The sequence below is a fragment of the Kryptolebias marmoratus genome, linkage group LG16 (assembly GCF_001649575.2).
Source record: "Kryptolebias marmoratus isolate JLee-2015 linkage group LG16, ASM164957v2, whole genome shotgun sequence".
Taxonomy (NCBI): Eukaryota; Metazoa; Chordata; class Actinopteri; order Cyprinodontiformes; family Rivulidae; genus Kryptolebias; species Kryptolebias marmoratus.
Genome location: NC_051445.1, coordinates 17,283,945 through 17,303,286, shown reverse-complemented (window position 1 = coordinate 17,303,286; position 19,342 = coordinate 17,283,945). Strand labels below are relative to the sequence as shown.

Sequence of the window (19,342 nt, the reverse complement as noted above, 5' to 3'; positions counted from 1 at the left end):
CACTTCACAGCCTGTGAAAATCATATTTATAGCTAATCATAAAATTCACATTTGGCAGATTTGAGTTTAACTTACTGGTCTGAACAGTCAAAGTTTCTTACGTGGCCCTTTGGAAGAAATAATTACCCACCTCTGCCTTACGAATGACATCATGAGAGCCTGAAGAACTAGAACTAAAGAAAGCAAAAAAGTTTGGTTCCTTGGACTAAAAGCACAAAGAAATGTTGGATGACTCAGGACTTTGCACAGTGTTATACACTCACCGGCCACTTTATTGAGTACACTTTGTTCAGGTTGGACTCCCTCTGTCTTCATGAATTCTTCAAGGAATAGATTCAACAAGATGTTGGAAACATTTCTCAGAGATTCTGCTCCATGTTGACATGTTAGCATCACACAGTTGCTGCAGATTTGTCAGCTGGACGTCCATGATTTGAGTCTCCTGTTCCACCACATCCCAGAGGTGCTTGATTGGATTGAGATCTGGTGGTTGTGGAGACGGTTGGAGTCCAGTGAATCTAGACCCATCAGACCAGGCAATATTTTTCTAACCTCCTATCCATTTTTAGTGAACCTGTGTGAACTGTAACCTCAGTTTCATGTTCTTAGCTGACAGGAGCTGCACCCGGTGTGATCTTCTGCTGCTGTAGCTCATCTGCTTCAAGGTTGGATGTGTTGTGTGTTCAGAGATGGTTCTCTGCAGATCTTTCTTTATAACTAGTGGCTATTTGAGTTACTGTTGCCTTTATATCGTCTCAAACCAGTCTGACCTTTGACATTAAGAAGGCTTCTCTGTTCACCCAAATGCCAGTTTCTCCTTTTTGGACCATTCTCTTTAAACCCTAGAGATGATTATGTGTAAAAATCCCAGCAGATCAGCAGTTTCTGAGATACTCAGACCAGTCCATCTGGTACCAACAATTCCGTCACATCCAGTCACTTAACTCCTCTTTCTTCCCCATTCCGATGCTTGGTTTGAACTTTGGCAAGTCGTTGGCACCACGTCTACATGCCTAAAAACAATGAGAGGCTGCCATGTGATTGGCTGATGAGCCTTTTGTGTTAACAAGCAGTTGAACAGGTGTAAATTGGCTGGTGAGTGTATGTCAGGAATGTTGTTGGATTTAGGCCATGTAGTGCTGCACCAGTGCACCACCCGGTTTACAGACACTATTTATACAGCAAATATAGATTACTGTTTTCACTGTTTGAGGGACAGAATTAATCCTTATTGAAATCTAAAATGTCACAGTAGATTTTCTTGTTTGTATTCAACATTTATGTCAGAATTTGTCATGTCTTCCATTTTTGAAGGTCACCTTTTTGACCATTATTAACCAAAAAGTGCTTCACATGAACAAAACATGGCATATGAGGATAAATTATGACTTATTAGCAACAACTAGACTTATGTAATGAAAAGCCTATTTTTCATAGATGATCTTTCTTTCAACTTTGTACTACACACATATGGCAATTTAGAAATGGAAGTTTTTAAGTTCACCTTAAAACAATAAATACTTTACCATTCATCCTTTTTACACTAGATTAGTTTAGTAAACCCTCTGTATTACCTAATCAAATACTTGTCAGTGTTATTCAAGTTATTCAGCAATCATATTAGATAGTTTATTTTCATGTTTAGTTTTCTGCAACAGACGGATACCTAACAAAACAGCCATCCAAGCGAAATGAAACCTTGTGGTAGTACTTTTTTAATTCTTACTCAAGCTGATTTACACCGGAAGTGGTGTGAGATAGTTCTCGTTTTCAATAAAAAGTTAAGACAGTGTTAGAATCTCCACTCGCTCTTTCTCTCTCCGTGTTTTCTTTTCAGGTAATAAGGTTCAATATGAGCGTTCAAGGCGAAGACCTTTTGGGGTCAAGATGTGGCTCGTCGTCAAACGGGCTTTTATTTTGTGAGCGGCAAACCGGAAGCGGTGTTTATTTTTCAATTGACGCGGAGGAGAGAAGCGAGAAGAAGAGGGAGAGTCCCGCGGAGGAGGCGGAGGAGGCGGAGGAGGCGGAGGAGGAGGGTTCTTCCTGCTCTGAAAACCAGACTGGTTTGGCTTGTCTCACGCCCTCTCGGGGGGTGTGAGAAAACAAAAAATGTATCCCAGTCAGTGAAAACAGTTTCTTCAGACACGAGAAGGGGGAGCACAGAGCAGGAGAGACGACGCAGGATGGGGGAGCGCGCGGCGGACTCGGCGTTTAGAACCACGGGCTCCAGGTGGCTGCTGCCCCTCAGTCTGTACTCGGGCTTGTCTATTGACCAGGTAGGACTCCGCTCACCACGAGCCTCCAACATACAGCACTTTGAAGAACTTTATTATCATTTTTTAAATTATTCCTCCAAGTCGTGTGGACCGACGTTTCCGAGCGTGTTGTGGCAACAGGACAGAAGAAATGAGTTCAGTCTGTGTGTTAAACTGAGGACAGAAGCACAGAGGCTGTGTTTTATGTCGAAAATCAAAACAAAGACAGAACATGCCTCTTTTAAGGGATTAAACTATTTATTTTTGCTATAGCCAGCTCACAGAATATGACTAATATTATAGAAGAGCTAAAAAATGATGCCCACATGTGTGTCATATAAACTTCCTGTGAAAGAATTTAAAAATGAAGTGGGACATTTTAGTAGCTCCCATCATATTGTTCTCATGTTGTTGTTTTTTTTGTTTTTCTTTTCCTCCTACCCACCCCAGGTGAACTTCCTGGCCTGCCAGCTGCTCGCTCTGGTTGCTGCCCTCTGGTTTCGCCTCTACCTGAGCCCCAGCCACGCCAGCCCTCCGGTCAGGCACGCCTTCGTCACTCTCCTGGGGACTGGCTTCCTCATCTTCTGCTTCGGATGGTACTGTGTGACTTCAGACAGGGCCTTCGTTCGTTCTCTCTTCTGTTCTCACTCTACACCACACGTGTCAAACTGAAGGCCCGCGGGGACAGATCCAGCCCTTGGTAACATTTGATCTGGCCATACCCCCCGCAACATAACATTTAAATTTCATTAAATTTGGCCCTTCAGTTTGTGACAAACTGAGTCTCTGTTGCTGGAGATGGGCCCCAGCTCCCCGCGACCTGGAAAGGAGAAGCGGGTAAAGAAAATGGATGGATGAGTCTCTGATTGCTTCTTATTTTGCTTTAAAAGCCTATATAGTGAAGTCTTCTTGTGTCACTGGCTTTGAAGCCAAGAAAATTGAGTTTCAACTTCTCTTTAATTTTTGACGTGGAAAGGGTACTGCAGAACATCAGATGGGACCGATCGAACTCTTATTGATGAACTTGCAGCCAAGAAACAATATATCGGATTTGGGTTAATGTTCATCATTAACTTAAGTGTCAGCTTCAGTGTATTTTGTCTTTTCTAGTATTTTCTTCTTGTTTCAAAGTTAATGTTAGCAGCTGGATGACTGGATTTTTGCTGATGGCTACTTAGCTGTTTTAATGATATGTCTTTTTAAGTTCAATCAATTTTTAAGTATGTTCGTTCTTAATTCTATACAATATGCAACTGGGAAAGAGTATTTGATAAATCTATATGAATGATTTGACATTTTACATCTAAAACCAGGGTTAATTTATGCTGTTTTTTTTTTCAATAAATACTGATGGAGATCGGACCATGGCTAGGATCAAGTTTTCAGTTTTGGCCCTCTCGTGTAGCTGAGTTTGACACCTCTGCTATACACCATGAGTTTGACACCTCTGCTATACACCATTCATACTTTCTACACTGAGACAGACTTAAATACCAGCATGTACGATGAGGGAACATGTGCAGAATTTAATTCTCTTCTGCATTTGACCTCTCTCGGTCTTCATGACCAAGGAGAAGGACAAACAGATGACTCTAGACTCTACAAACGTGTGCAGAAAAGTGATTAAAAGTTTTCAACCTCGTCTCATGTAAAAGAAAAATAGTTTACTTCCAAGGAATTTGTCCTTTTAAAGGGATCTTGATCGATAGTTCTTTGGGATTTCTGATGGTCTTTTAAAGTTTTTCTTTGGCTGTTTTTTCTGTTCGATTTCTTCTCATTCCTCGGACCTGATCGCAACGGTTTATTGTGCGGTGTGTGTGGTTAAAAACATGAAGAATTACTCGGAGGAGAAAAGGAAGAAGTGTGAGGCCTGAAACATTTGTCTGCAGCAGATGAAAAGTATCTAAAAGTCCTTTTAAAGAAAATGAAAATAAATGAGAGCTTTAAAACAACGTCTTGCATGATCTCATAGGATATCGTGAGTACTCACATCATCTGTTAGAGCTCAGATAATGTGTGGAGGATCACTCTCAGCTACTTCCACACCAAGATTAGCTCAGTATCTGTTACTGAGTGATGGGGTTTTTTGTGTTGACTAAAGTTAATCAGCTGAAGATGAACATTCAACAATCACCTTCTGAGAACTTCATTAAAGTCCATCCAGTAGTTTAGTAAATATTTTGCTAACAGTATAAAAAAGACAAACCCACTCATGCACAGATATGGGCAAAAACTTCTCCACTTTGCCATCGACAGCACGCGATAAAAACCAAGCGGAGAACTTACATCGAACCTGAGAGACCCATCATCCTTCAGCTAATCACCTGTTGTATTTTCGTTTTTTATCTGATTACTCTTTGAGAATAACCTTGCTGGTGCTAAAATGCTGTGCTCTGTGTTTGTCTGTGTAGTATTTCTTTTAAAGATTCAGCGAAAGAAACGAAAGCAGATTCTGCCCCTTCATGACGGGCTGCTGATAACAAAGCACCCAAAGATCTGACTGGTTGCTGGTGTTTATTCTCAAGTCATCCAGGGCGTGGCAACTCGAAAAAGATTTAAAAACCCAAACAAGCGGACTTCTGTTCTGTAGCTGAAGATGTTTCGCTTGCAATCCAGAGAGATTTCTCTTTTAAAAACTGGAGAGTTTGGAGCTCCAACTTTAAGCTCAGAGCCTGGCTCAGAGGAGAGGTGTTTTGGTCACATGCATGAAGGTGTGAATTAGAGAGAAAATTACTGAGTATCAGGCTTAACACTCCATTGTAAGATTCAGAAAGCTTAAATCTGAGATCTTCTCCTCTGTTTAAAGTTGTTTTTTGTTTGTTTTTTTATGTGGAGGGATGTTGTATTTGGAGAAAATCTCAGTTTCTCAGACACTCCAGCAGCATAAGGGATGACAATGTTTTTTTGTGTTTGTTCTTCTCCTTGTTCCGTTCTGTGGTGTGTTTGCTAGATTCCCTCACTGACTTGACAGAAGCCCAGTTAAAATGTCCACATGTTTGAGGAGCATTTGAATCAGTTTCTGTTCCTTTTCCTTCCCTTCTGTCGTCGCTGGGACACGTTTGGGCTGATGGTGGAGAGTTCCAATAACAGAAAGGGTGGAGAGAGTCTAACAGAACTTACAATGGAGCATTAATCCTGATACCTGAGCATTTTCCCTTTAATTCCCACCTTCATTCATGTGAGCAAAGCATCTCTCCCGTGAGCCAGGCTAACAAAGACCCCAATGACTCCATTTGGAGGGGAGTGAGTTTAACCTGCATGTGAATCTGACTTAAACAACAGTTCATCTCGTGAGCTTAAAGCTTGGAGCTACAAATCTCCAGTTATGAAAAGAGAAAGCCTCCTGGATGGCAAGCCAGATGTCTTCAACTACAGAACAGAAGTCCAGTTCTTTTGTTTTTATTTATTTATTCATTGTTTAATTCCTTAAAACAGGTTCCTGACACAACACTGGTTCGTGGCTGAGTTTTAACAGCCCCTTTGTATTTGGATTATTTTTAGGCCATGGTCCGGTACTGGACTGAAACTTGATGAAAAAGCAGCCAAAGTCCAAAGACAAACTTTGAGCAACCTTCAGAAAGTCTGTGTATTAGTTTAGGACCACTTTTAAGGATTACAAGAAAGTCTGTCTCATTGGAAGCAAACTATAAAAACACGAGGGATGACTCAACAGCTTTGCACAATACTGCACGGGATTCACGTATCCAGTAATGTTACATTTGTCACAGGTTTCAGCTGTATTGTAATGAATCATTTTGCTCATGGTGTAATACTTTAATATAGTAAATGTCTCAGAGATAATTTTTCCGGTTGTGTGTTCCTCCCTGCAGGTACTCCGCTCATATCCTGGCTGTGGTGGCTGCAAACTACTTAATTATCATCAAAGCTGACATCCAAAATGTACACAGGTAAGTGTTGGTCTTCACGCCTCGGAGGAACGGGCTGCCATCTCGCTGTGTTGCACGAACGAAACATTCCCCTCGGACGCAAACACGTCTGCGTCATCACGCTTACAGACGACTGACAGATGTGATAAACATGCATGTAGTTTCAGTGTTTGTGTTGCAGCTCAGCTTAATGTTTTCAAGTTGATCTTGTCTGACAGGAATCTGGGAGGGGGGGTGAACTGAGAGCTCAGTTTAGGCAATACTAAAGATTGTGAGGTTTTGTTTATTTTTATTAGTTTCAGTCTCTCGATTTAATGAAAGTCAGAAAGCAATGATTAAGTTTACGTCCACAATCCAATTCAAGATGGGCACCACGGCTAACTGACCTTAACAGACAGGAACATGGCTAAATCAGTAAATCTGTCAGATATTGATTGTGTGGTAGTAGCAGGTTCTCTGAGCACTGTGACGTCTCACAAAGACTCACAGAACCACATGAGATCACGCAAGGTTTGAACTAAACAGCTACAAGTCCATCCCTTCTCGGCGTCAGATGGTTTTAGCTCAAAACGCAGGCATGAAGGAGTACCGGGGACCTACATTCCATCGAGGAATGCTACGCCTTTAAATTTCTCTGAATTCTGACTAACATCTGTGCGATTCAGCCCATTTATATCGTCCCTTTATCCCAGTCTGGGCTGAACAGCTTTTTGTCTCTAAAGACTGCAGCCCGTTGGAAACGGACGTCGGCTGTCAGACAGCCTGCTATTCCAGCCCGACGAGTCTGTTTGACCAATGAAGTCAGCCTGTGTGTTTCTGTCTTCATGTTCAAAAGTTTTTTTTTTCCTCTTCGCTGCCGCTTGGATGTCAGTACATAAGCAGAACTCTGTAGATCTCTGTAACTTTGCGTGTGTTGGCCAGGTGAAACGTATCCGAAGTGTTTCATTTTCCTTTTTTTATGAATGAAAGCACGTGAGTGAGGTACGGCCAGGGAGCTGCATTGCTCACATGCGCGTTGATCACCTGCCAGCAGAGCGAGATAAAGATCAGTGTTGTAATGTGAGACGAAACAATAACAGTTACCTTGTGTCTTAGGATAAATACAGCCAGGATAATGTTTAAGTTATAATGTCAGCTTTTTTTGTTTGCTTTTATGAAATTCTTCTGGTAAAATGAACCCATTTCTCACACCTGGTTCTTGTACAGCTGTTGAATTAATTACACAAGCTCGCTGCTACCCAGTGAAGAGGAGCTGTGTCTGCATGTTGTTAGGATGTGGCTAAATGACAGACTGGAGGCTTTAATGCAGCAGGTTAAGTTGGGCTTACTCAGACCAACATTTGTTTGCAGTATCCGATTATTAAAGGACATCAATACTTTGATACTTTTATTAGGAAAATGCACAATTCGAAATAGACTTCAGTCATTCTAGATATACAAATTTCTTGGTGGGGAAAAATGTATTTAAAGGTAATTTCTGCAGATTGATTTGTGTTTTTTAAGGCTGGAGTTTGCAATAAAAATGTCTAACTGAAAAAATACTACCTGAAAAACATGTAGATGTTGGAACCACAGTGGTGTTAAAAGAGTTCCTTGTAACTGGTCACAATATAAGCAGAGAAAAAGCTATTCCAAGAATTCATTTCGCCCCAGCATGAAGAGCTCATGAGTCATCTAACGAGACACCGGGAGGTGACAAGCCTCCTTGTTGTACCTGTAATCATTGCACAATAACGCCTCCATGGTCGTTTGTCTGCTGCCCCCGCACGCAGGTACTCCATGGTGACAGCTATGGGCTATCTGACGGCGTGCCACGTGAACCGAGTCTTCATCTTCAGCTACGGAATACCTTCCACCGACTTCTCCGGGTAAGAAAAACCTGAATCACTGTGCCGCCTCGTCCCTTATCTGCAGCCACGCCCTGCTGAAGGCGGTGCCGTCGGTTTTTCAGGTGGAGAGCGGCTCTTTTGTTATCAGTTAACATTTCAGACGGGTGTGCTTTACACCGCGGCCGCGGCCTTGTGTAAATATCACACGTTTGAATTCAAGTAACCTCTGTAAGGTTTATCCAAAGAAAACATTCATAGCAGCGATTCCAATTTTTTCCATGTCTGTATGTGTTTGTCTGTACCATTAATGAAACTCTCAGGAAGTAATCACTGGATAAACATCTAAAACTGATAAACCTTTGCAGTCAGTCACACTCAAGATGCTCGCTATAACTTATCAGTTTTGCAGATCCTGAGCTAAATGTTGTGTAGTGGTAGCTGAGAGTCATCCCCCTGGCATTCTTGCACTATTGCACACACAGTCGTGTACAAAGTTTGACCAAAACGGCTCCGGCTGCGTCCCTTCTCATCCTAAAATGAGCTTAGTCTAAAACTCTGGCGTGAAAGGTGGAGGACGGTATGAAAGTCCTTCAAGGAATGCTAGACTTTCAATTAAAACGAGTACTTAAAGTTTCCCTGTGTGGGATTATTCATTAAAATGAGGACAGTTAACTCAGTTGACCCCTCTGTTTACCAGCTGCTTTTGGCCAGTTTCACTGAGGATGAACTTGGCCACCTTCGTTCTTCTCCATGTGACTTTAGCTGCAGCCAGGCCTGTGAGTCAGCTTCTGCTGTGGTCTTAGATTGAATTAGCGACTCAGCTTTATGTCGTTTCTGCTCACCGTGAGTGGCTGTGAATCTCAACAAACTACATACGCTGTTTGCCCACAATTAAATAAACAATTAATTTAAAATAAAAGGCTGATGGTTTTGGTTCTGGTTTTCTACTTTTGTGTGGTTTTTCCTTAAAAGGAGAAGCCATTTGATCTAAAGTTTAGCTTTAAACTAAGCTAATAACTGTAGAATTCGTGCAGCACAATGGAAATGACTCTGAAGTTTATCTGTTATGTCAGCTCTGTGGTCTCCAGTAGAAACCGAGTCCACAGTGGTGGAGGGGTGAACACGCCGGGTGGCACTCTGATAATGTTTCTTTTAAAAAGAAAAGGCTGCTCAGCGAGCTGGCACTGCCAGCCGAGCGGCCTGCCACAGCACACAGCTCTTCCACGGCTTTCCATGCTGTGTGCACACAATGCAGCCCACTCAGAGAGGAGCCTGTGTGTGTGTGTGTGTGTGTGTGAGGGACAGAGATGCAGTTTATACGTGCCTTTGTGCTCACACACTCACATTCCTGGGACAGAGAGTTCAGTATGTGAATGAAACCAGGAGAAGGCGTGGAAGACGTACAGTATTTAGCTCAGCTCTCTCACCGTGAACAGTTTTTTGTTTGTTTCATTTATTGTCCTGGAAATTACAATCCGAATTCTAAATCTCTTTATCACACGACAAACAAAGAGTGTGGAAAAACAGAATCTGAAAGCTTTTAATTAGGGTTCAAAACTTAAGGATGTGCTTCTTACAAAAGTGAGCTCGACTTGCTGCAAATGGGAGAAGATGATTCAATAAAACCCCTGGGGGGAGGGGAGGGGGTGAATGAATTGCGTTGGATTAATAAGTGACCCGGTTTGACTCTGCTGGAAAAGAATGAAGTGATTCACCAGAGAAACGGGGTCCTGTTTCAGCTCGGAAAGTGTTTTGTTTGCCATTAGTCTGCTATAACACGCTCTCTTTCAGGCGAAGAGGTCGTCTGTTGAAATGCCTGTTTTTTTTTTTTTTTTTAATTGGTCACCACCAGTCGCTGCCAACTTTGTTAAAGGATCAAACGTCATTTTTTTCAAAGGACCTTATGTGCTTCTGTTATTTGAGAGCACCATGTCCCTCACATGCCCAAATCTCCTGCAGGGGCTTCGCTGACATCAGGTGACTGATTTCAGATTTCATGCTCATCAAACTAATCAGTGACCTCTTGTGGTCTGAGAAGGGGGACAGTGACACCGAACTCATGTTTTTTGTTTTTGTTTTAGTTTATTAGCAGCGACTCTTCTTCCCTAACGGGGACCCAAACACGACCCTGCCACAGTCTGGGTTCTTCCACACATGCAAGTGATGGAGAATGGTGCATTTGATCTTATCTTCCTTTTTTTTAAACCACCTCAATGAAGCAGTGTTTATATTTGGACCACTGAGCTTTAAGAAGCTGGAAATATTTTTTCTTTCCTTTTTGGTGTGAAGCTCTATTAACCCTCCATATGGACATGACATGCTCACAGTCACCTAAGGAGGAGTTCTCCTTCACTTACCACACTAATGCATATTTTAATCCTATGGGATTGGTTTTAACAAGAACAAGGACAAAAGTGACATCTGAATGTAGATTTATGGTCACCTTTGTTTAATTTCTCACGTGGCATTTTCAAAAGTGGCAACCTTAAGTCCAAATCTTCAAAACCAAACAAATCAGTACATTAATGTGTCTTTTTTTATTTATGTCTTTTTTTTTTTGCTCAGGCCTTTGATGATAGTCACCCAGAAGATAACCTTATTGGCTTTCCAGCTTCACGATGGTGAGACGGATGAGTGAATTCTTATACAATTTAATGAATGACATAGAACAAAATAAATAAATACAGCAACTATTTCATTTTTTTTCCTCTTCAGGTATGTGTAAGGAAAGTGAACAGCTGTCATCGGCTCAGAAGTCTATGGCTATAAAGTACGTTTTTTTTAAACCAACCAAATAAACGAATTACCTAGTTTTTAATTCTGTGGTTATAACGTGCTTCCTCTGCTTTCCTTTGAAACAAGTGATTTCAGACACAAGGCGGTACCTTTTTATTAAAAACTGGAGGACTGCATCCAAATTAACTCCTTATTTTAAAGAGTAAAACACTTTTTCTTTTCCTTCAGCCGCGAAGGACAGTGACAAGGAGATGATCATGGTGAATAGCTTGTTCTTGAACAAAGGCATGTTGAAATTGTAGCGAAGAGGCACCATCTTGCATGAAACATTTTCCTTTTTTTTTCTGCATGTGAAACGATCAAATCCCTTTTTTCATCAGTGAACCATGCATGTCATCTGAACTGTAACCTGACTGGATGTGAAAACCAATCATGAAATACTGTGTGGTGACCCCACACTTGTAGATTTGGTCGTCGTTTTACGTGTTTGACTGATTGTTATTCTAATTTTTATATATATCAACTCTGGCTGCACCATTTACATCCAACACATGTAATGCAGAAAGTCAGCTGCTCTTATTATGACTGAAAATAAAACTGATGTTCTTATTTTATTAAAATTACTCGTCACAACTAGTTCCTGATTCCCAACTGTGCTCACTTAAAAAGAAAAACAAAGCTGTGTAACTAATAAAATCAAAAGCAAATTCATTTTTATGTGGCCTAAAATAGCCGTAAATTAAACTCATCTTCTAAGCATTCCCACAGGTTTACAGGCACTCTGTCTTTTGTTTTGTTTAAAATGATATTCACCTCTTCAACGTCATGAAAGTGCCCAGTCCTAAGAGATGACATAAAGCTCTCCGTCATCCTCCCTGCAGAGTGAGGCCTTCTCTCCTGGAGTACCTGAGTTATAACGTGAACTTCCTGAGCGTCCTGGTGGGGCCGTGCAGCAGCTACAGAGACCACATAGACTTCATCGAGGGCAGACACATCAGCCGCAGACTAAGGCCGCACGCTGCCACATGCAACGGACAGAACGGCTACGATAAGACGCCGGACATATCTCCTCTCGTAAGTCCACCAGTCCAAACGTGGTTTGCTTCTTTTACGCACTTTGGTGCCGTAGCATTTATTTCTTGCTTTAATTGTTAGTATGGTAGTTCCAAGGTTTTAAAATGGATCAAACTGTAGATAAAGTGCTTAAAACTGTAACAGAATCTGTTTTGTCAGATGTTGCTCTACTTGTGACCTGTATGCATTTAGTGAAGTAAGAATGCACACTGATGTGATTGATCTTTCTAAAGTAGTAGTTCCCAAAGTTGGGTTCTGGGACCCAATTGTAGGTCATAAAACACCAAATGAGGGGCCTCTGAATCAAATTAGCTTTAAAAATGACTGCCTACACCAGGAGTAGGCAACCCTGGTCCTTGATGGCCACCATCCTGCATGTTTTACTTGTTTCTCTGCTCCAACACACCTGATTCAGTGGTTAAATCACCTCTTCTTGTTCTGCAGAAGCCTGTTAATCACCCATTGATTCAAATCAGGTGTGTTGGAGCAGAGAAACAAGTAAAACATGCAGGATAGTGGCTCTGGAGGACCAGGGTTGCCCACCTCTGGACTATAGCATAGTTAGGCCTATCTGTTAAAGAAAGATAAAAAACATCTTAATAAATGGGTGAAAAGCCTCCTTGTCAAATGGCTTATTACTGACAGTGTTTGTACACTTTATTCAACAGCAGTTAGGGTCACAAGTGTCTCCAGTTTTTCTTTTGTGGGTCAAAAGTTGAACAGCTTGAGAGCCATTCATGTAAAGTATGCAAAGAGTCCCCGGCACCTTGTAACTCTGAGTGAGCAGTGAGCCAGATGAACACATGAAGAGAGAGACAAGAAAAAGGACTGATGACAGGCCTGGATTCATTCTTTGTTTTCAGCTACTTGTGGGAAAAAAATTATACATGATTCAGTAGAGCAGCAGCACCTTCTAATTACCCTTTTTCCCTTTTTTACACTCGAACAATCCCATTGTCCCTCCACGCTCTGCTTCCTTAGTCTGTCTGTTTAAACCTTTTCTGCAGACGTCCAAACTGGGGTCGAGATACCAGTTCCTCACCAGATTTGATTTATCAGAAACATATTGTTTAGTATCCAGTCTAAATTTAAAGATGCTTGAAGTTTGTATCTTTTAACTCTATAGCATGTATAAACAGGACAGAGATGTGACTTTAGGTTCTGGCAGTTCTTTGGGTTCAACACAGATCAGATTTTAAACCAGTGAGCTAATTTTAGCACAAAGTCTTGTGAAGAATTGGAAAATGAACAATAAGAATCAACATTAGGTTTCGCTATCATAGCATGACATCAGTTTTTATAGGATGAGGAACCAAAACAATTATCTGGAGTATATAAGTAATGTTTGAAAATCTGCTAATCATCTCTACTGTGATGCTTAAAAACCTGTTTGAATTTGACTTGGAGAAAGGTAAAGGAGGCCAGTGTTTCCTAAAGAAAAGGGAGGAGGTTTGATGTTCAAATAAGGCAGGAATATCCTCGTTCGGTCTGTAACATTTCATTTAAGTTTAAAGAGGCTGTAGGAAAAGGAATAAATTAATGACTGAGGCTGACCAGCCAAAAACAATGTGACTTAAAGAGGTGGAGCGATTTAGTTGCAGGGATCTGCCTCAGTTCAAGTCAGTAAGGACATAAACTGGTGCAGCAGAGTTCAGTATTATTTGCTTTCTGGTCTGTTATGGTTGTAAATATGACCCATAAAGTCGTTTTCTCTTTCAGAGAGCCGTCTGTCGGAAGCTTCTGGTCTGCTGCGGCTGCCTGCTGCTCTTCCTCTTCGTGACTCGCTCGCTGCCCATCACGTATAACGCCGACCGTGACTTCGTCAGCCAGGCGCCCTTCCTCACCAGGCTCACCTACGCCTTCTTCTCCATACAAGCAGCAAGACCCAAATTCTACTTTGCCTGGACGCTGGGTGAGCACCGTGCGGGGCTGTGCAGGTTATCTGCTGCTAAGACAACCTTTTGTTTGTCCCCGAACTGCAGACCGTAACAAAGGTTGAAACGGAGAAACTTTAGTGCTTCTTTGAGGAACACAATAAAATTTGTTGGTAGAGAAGTAAGTTCACTACTGAGTTTTCTAACAGTACTGATCTTTTGAAACCTGTTGCATTAAAGCTGGTACTTTTCAGTTTTATTAATGTGTCTTTTGATGCAGAAGTTGCTCTTTACTTTTGTCTTGCTACAACATAGATGATGGCTTTTAAAATGTGTGGAGTTAATAAATGTAAATACATGTAAGTGAGGCGGCGCTTCTCTGGATCACCTCTCCAGAATCAGTGCCACACATTTAGCTTTCAGCCTATCTTTGCTTTACAGCGATTGTTTTAGATAATTGAATGAAATCAAACTACACTTACTTTTTTTTTGCCATTGCAGTGAGAAACCTTATTGGTTTTTATTTTACTAAAATATTTGCCCACAAGCAGAGGACTCCTCTTTGTCTTTACTGAGGAAGCTGTTTCTGACTGATTTTAATAACATTTTACGTCCCAGTTGTTTTTAAAATGATGTCCTACGGTGGGACACATGCATGTTGGAGATTTGTAGTTCTTTTGCCTTGGTAATTGTATCGTTGTTTTTTCTCTGTGTCGTCAGCTGATGCGGTAAACAACGCTGCAGGTTATGGATTTAAGGGTTTGGATGAAAGTGGCAAACCCTCCTGGGACCTCGTCTCGAATATCAACATCATTGGGATTGAGGTAACGTGAGTTTTATTTTTGTTAGTACATTAAAACCTTAAAAATAGGGGAAAAGTTGAGACTTGTTTTTGAACTCACACTTATTTATGTAGTGTAAAACCTGAGCGCACACTGAGAGTACTTCCTGACTCTTTTTAGACAGCGACCAGCTTTAAGACGTTCATAGACAACTGGAATATTCAAACTGGGATTTGGCTCAAAACGTGAGTGTGGGAATAACGACCTCAGACACCGATACTCAGTCCGAACCCAGCAGGAGCTTCTGGGTCATTTCTCCCCGCTCCTCCTCCTCCTTGTTTTCAGGGTGTGTTACGACCGAGCCCCAAAGCACCGCTTAGCGCTGACCTTCGTCCTGTCCGCCCTGTGGCATGGCGTCTTCCCCGGTTATTACTTCACCTTCATCACCGCCATCCCCATCACCATGGCGGCTCGAGCCGTGAGTACTCCGCCAGTTTTAGACATTCAAATCAGTGCACCAGCTCCGAACAGGAGGAAGAAGTGCACCAAAATGGAAATAAGCAGCATCTTGGTGTTAGTTATTTTTTTTAATTGAACAGCTTTAAGATTGGGGATATCAAATATATATATAAATTTTTTTTAATCTAATGTTACCTAGCAGCTAATCTGCTTTCGTTCAGAAATAATCCACTTGCGGCGTCGTTCAGCTTCTGCAGAAAAACTAACCTGTCCCTCTGTTGGTTTGTCTCCAGATACGGAGGTCGGTTCGACACTACTTCCTGGGCTCCAGGGCCGTGAAGTTGGGTTACGACGTCGTAACCTGGGCAGCCACCCAGCTGACCATCTGCTACACCGTCATGCCTTTCCTTCTCCTTTCAGTTGGCGACACTTATTTATATTACAGGTGTGGACTGTCCTTCCAGGACAAAAGTATGCATCTTTAATTATCTGGAAGCAAAGAAACGCTTTAGATAAATTGACCCCGAAATGTAAAATATACAGTTAGAAAACCTCTACATGTTTTCATGTCTGAACCCTTTTATGACCAACACGATCCACATCTTCAAATTTGAAACACTTTGTGTAACTGGTGGTAATAATTTAGTGGACTTGTAAATCTGTGTCAACAACATTTTGGACGATTGCACGTGGGTTTGACTATATTAATATGCAGTGTGCAGTTTAAGGAAGCACAGTACTGTCAAAGTTTTATTATCTTCATACTTTGCTTCCAAGCAGCCAAACCTGTTTGTAAATCCTAAACTGATCAACAGTCCTTCTTAAGGTTCTTCTACATTTTCTTTCATTTTAAGTCAATTTTTTCCACCTGACTACATTCTAGTCTATATACTTTATTATTTTGTCTGCCAAACTGCTATTTTAGGTATTTTCACAGATTCAACTAAAGACATAGGAACAAATTGCCTCTTTCCGACGTGCTGCTAATGTTAAATTGGATCTTTAATATGTCTGTTTTGTGTTGACACAACTCTGGATCCCTTCAGTTTAGAAGCTTTTTTATGACTTTATTGATTCACAGGCCAGAGTTAAACTGTTGAACGATCATTAAAAAAATTAGAAAATGACAAAGAACGGAACAGAAAATAAATGAAAAGCAGCCAAAGTCCACAGAAAAGCTTTGAAGACTTTTAGTAAACCTGACGAGATCTTGCTCAAGACTTCACTGAAAGAAAAGAAGAAAGTCTGAGTCCTTGGAAACAAAATGCAGTCATGAAGGACGACTCAAGTCCCTCCAGAACAGTTCTTCTGTCCATCTCAAATCTGATTTTTTAAAAAGATACATAAACAAAGGCTTTTAGGAGCCTATCTCATACTCTGAAGTGTGACTTATTATGCAACATTTTCCTTCCGTCAGTCTTTTTGCTTACTCATATTTCTCCATCTTTTTTTTTTCCAGGTCTATGTATTTCCATGTGCACACCCTCAGCCTTCTGGCTGCAGTCGCTCTCCATCGGAAACCTAAACCCAGAGAAACCTCCTCATCAGTTTCCCCTGCCGCCTCCTCCTCCCTCTCAGCCCAGCTGCAGCCCAATCACTCCAACAATAACGAGAAAGTCTACTGAAAACCTCCTCTCCTAGGTTCTTTTATGCAGCGCCGTCTTCTCACGAGGACAAGTGAGCATCCTAGGAGGGCGTTCTGCCTGCTCGAAGCAGGAAAACGTTGAGCTATTTATTTTTTTTCTGGAGCAGTTCGAAGCAAAGAGTTTGGTACATTACAGGCTCTCTCCCTGTGGCGCTGGGTGCTCACAGTGAGAGGTTAGAAGACCCGGACAGACTGTAAAGACAAACATTAGCTGAGGGGACGACACAATGCTGGCTTCCCTCCGCATCACCTCCCCCCCTCTGCAACATTCTCCCCTCCGTCTCAACACGGCCGTGCCTCCTCCAGCAGCAACACCAGAACCGCCAAGAAAGAAGCCGGGCTCGCTTTCTCTCCTGACCTCAATCTGTGCTGTCACCCCCTCCCCCACTCCGACTGGTGGGGTCCAAGCCAAGCTCATCCACACTTCTGTAAACACACATCGGGAGGTAAATGTGCACAGGACTCCTCAGACACAAAGGCTGTCCTTGTGAGTCCACAAAAGAGCGAGCCGAGAACGAAGAGGGCTCCACCCACTTTACCCAGAGAATGTTGATTTGTCTGTGTGTGTGTGATGATTTGCACAGTTACATGCCACCAACCACTATCAGTGACCGTGTGTGTGTGTGTGTGTGTGAGAGAACTGTCAGTATTACCCCCCATCGCCTCCAGGACGCACTGAAAACAGCAGCAGATACTTTACAGGTTGTTTTTAGCAGGACTGCACCGTCCCTGAGTGAGGAGCGTGTTCTCTAAAGGGAAGAGATTTGATTGTATTTCTGTGGCTAATTCAGAGGTGAGGCTGTGTTTCGGCAAACCGAACCGGAAGAAAATTGGATTGGAGCAAAAACAACACAACTTTATTTATTTTGATGACTGTCGTTTATCTTTACTTTTAGAATCTCCAGAAATGTAATAGTGACTTTGTTTTTAAAGGCTCACATATTTTATAGTGGGGTTCTGTGAAAGGTTTATGGATAATTAATATCTTACCTGTCGTAGATAGCTCTTTGAACAACCTCAGTTTGGAGATGTGGTTTAACTTTGACCGGATTGATGAGCTAACAGCTAGTCTGAGGGGGGGCCAAGGCCAAAGGACTGCAACTCCCATCTAAAGAGCTATCTACAACAGGTAAGATATTAACTGTTCATGACTTCTCTGCAGAACCTCACCTCAGAACATCTGAGCCAGATGCTTATCATGTGTGCGGTGCTGGACACCTGGTTACATGATGGGAATAACTGGAGGAAGAGCTGAGATGGAAACCAGAGGGAAGTTTTAGCCCAGACCCCTCACCCCCCCAGAACTGGATCTGGATCTGGTCTCAGAGGGAGCAGTGCTTCTCTGCAGGACGGGGGGAGGCTGACTGAACAGAGACACCTGGTGGTTGTTTGAATGAAGTCAAACTAAAACTAAACAGTTCAGCATCTCTCTTCAACGCACCCACCAGGAGCTCTAAAGAGCCCCCACTAATAATCTAGTTTGGAAATGAATTGCTTCCTCTCCACTTGCTTATAATGTTGCACAGATAAAGCTGCTGAAAGTAAAGTTTTTGTTTTGCTGGGGGACGAGAACCAAAAAACGAAGACATTCCTTCACCTTTCTGCAGAACATGGAGCTGGGGTTTGGCCGTTCTTGTTGGTGCTAATATAGCTTCATGTGTGTGTGTGTGAACCTGTTTCTAAACACAAGTCGTAAGAAACGGGATGCAGAAATGCCCGCTGAAGCAAAATAACTCGTCTTTAAAAGAAGGGCTTCCCATCGCTTTTTAGCTGATTAATTTTGACGCTAATTAATGAATTGATTCTGCGACCAGCTTTTGAATGTAGGGTCAACTTTTTAACTTATTAAGAAGTGTGTGTTTTGAACTGATGTTTTTGGCAAAATTTTTGTATTTTGGATGTAAAGCCTCAGAAGCCTCAAAAATCCCTTGAATGTAGTTTTGTTGTGTTTTTTGTTTTTCAAGAATCCAGTTAAGACGAGTGGTTACATAACGAGGGAGGTATCAGTCACTGATTTTTAACTGGAAAAACTTATTTTAAGGACCCCTTTGGCTAAATGGAACACTTTACTCATCCCTTAGGTTTAAAGATGCCACCGTTGTTTAGTTAATTTTATTTAAATGCACAAATGGATCTCACATGATGAATGAAGTGGCAGTAATGGCTCACAGGCTGTAGATTCTTTTTGTTTGTTATTAAAACCAGTTCTTAGCATTTACACCTCAAATTCCTGATGATAGTGTTGAAGGGAAGTGGGTTAAATAAAAAAAACAATGTTCTTAAGATAACACCGGTGGCACCGTTCTGTCTTTGTGTGGGGTGTTTTTTTGTTGTTGTTTTTTTAGAGCACAGAGGAGGAGACGTGTGAGCGTCAGAATGAGCAGCTATTTCATCGATTTAACACTGATAATGAAGATTTGTTGTGTGTTCCCTACATGTAGTCACTGTGAGAGTGTGCGTGGACGCCGCTGCTCCGTTTTTAGTGTTGTTGGCTTGGAGGAAAGAGTGATTCATATCAAATAAAGCTTCACTGAAACACACCGGGCCTGTCTTCATTTCCCTTCCGCCGGAGGATTATAAATAATAACGACTGTGATGAACATAAAGGCTGTTTGTTTTCAGATTCCCTCTCTACGCGACGCCTCTCCCGAGCCGTTTAACCTCTCATGATCGTCCTCAGGTGGCTCTGTCCCTGTCCCCCGAGTCCCCGGAGTCGCCCGTCCTCCCCGTCCCCCTCCCCCCTCCGACACCGACGGCTGCAGGTGGGAGCCGTGTTTTCATCCTGCCTGAGCGGACGGAAA

The 19,342-nt window shown here is 42.0% G+C and overlaps 1 protein-coding gene across 2 annotated transcripts; it reads left to right on the top strand.

Moving 5' to 3' along the window:
* Positions 1-2,032: 2,032 nt before the first annotated feature.
* Positions 2,033-19,081, top strand: mboat1 (membrane bound O-acyltransferase domain containing 1). 2 transcript variants are annotated; one of them, XM_017409990.3, is made up of 13 exons: positions 2,034-2,276; positions 2,706-2,851; positions 6,086-6,163; positions 7,915-8,010; positions 10,537-10,592; positions 10,687-10,741; positions 11,589-11,781; positions 13,501-13,693; positions 14,376-14,479; positions 14,618-14,682; positions 14,783-14,915; positions 15,190-15,341; positions 16,356-19,081. In XM_017409990.3, the coding sequence occupies exons 1-13, from the start codon at positions 2,184-2,186 to the stop codon at positions 16,519-16,521; spliced, it is 1,530 nt and encodes a 509-aa protein (XP_017265479.1). In that variant the 5' UTR covers positions 2,034-2,183; the 3' UTR covers positions 16,522-19,081. The 2 variants fall into 2 exon arrangements, with proteins under 2 accessions (XP_017265480.1, XP_017265479.1); XM_017409991.3 differs by lacking the exons at positions 10,537-10,592; positions 10,687-10,741 and having other exon boundaries at positions 2,033-2,276.
* The last annotated feature ends 261 nt before the right edge of the window (positions 19,082-19,342 follow it).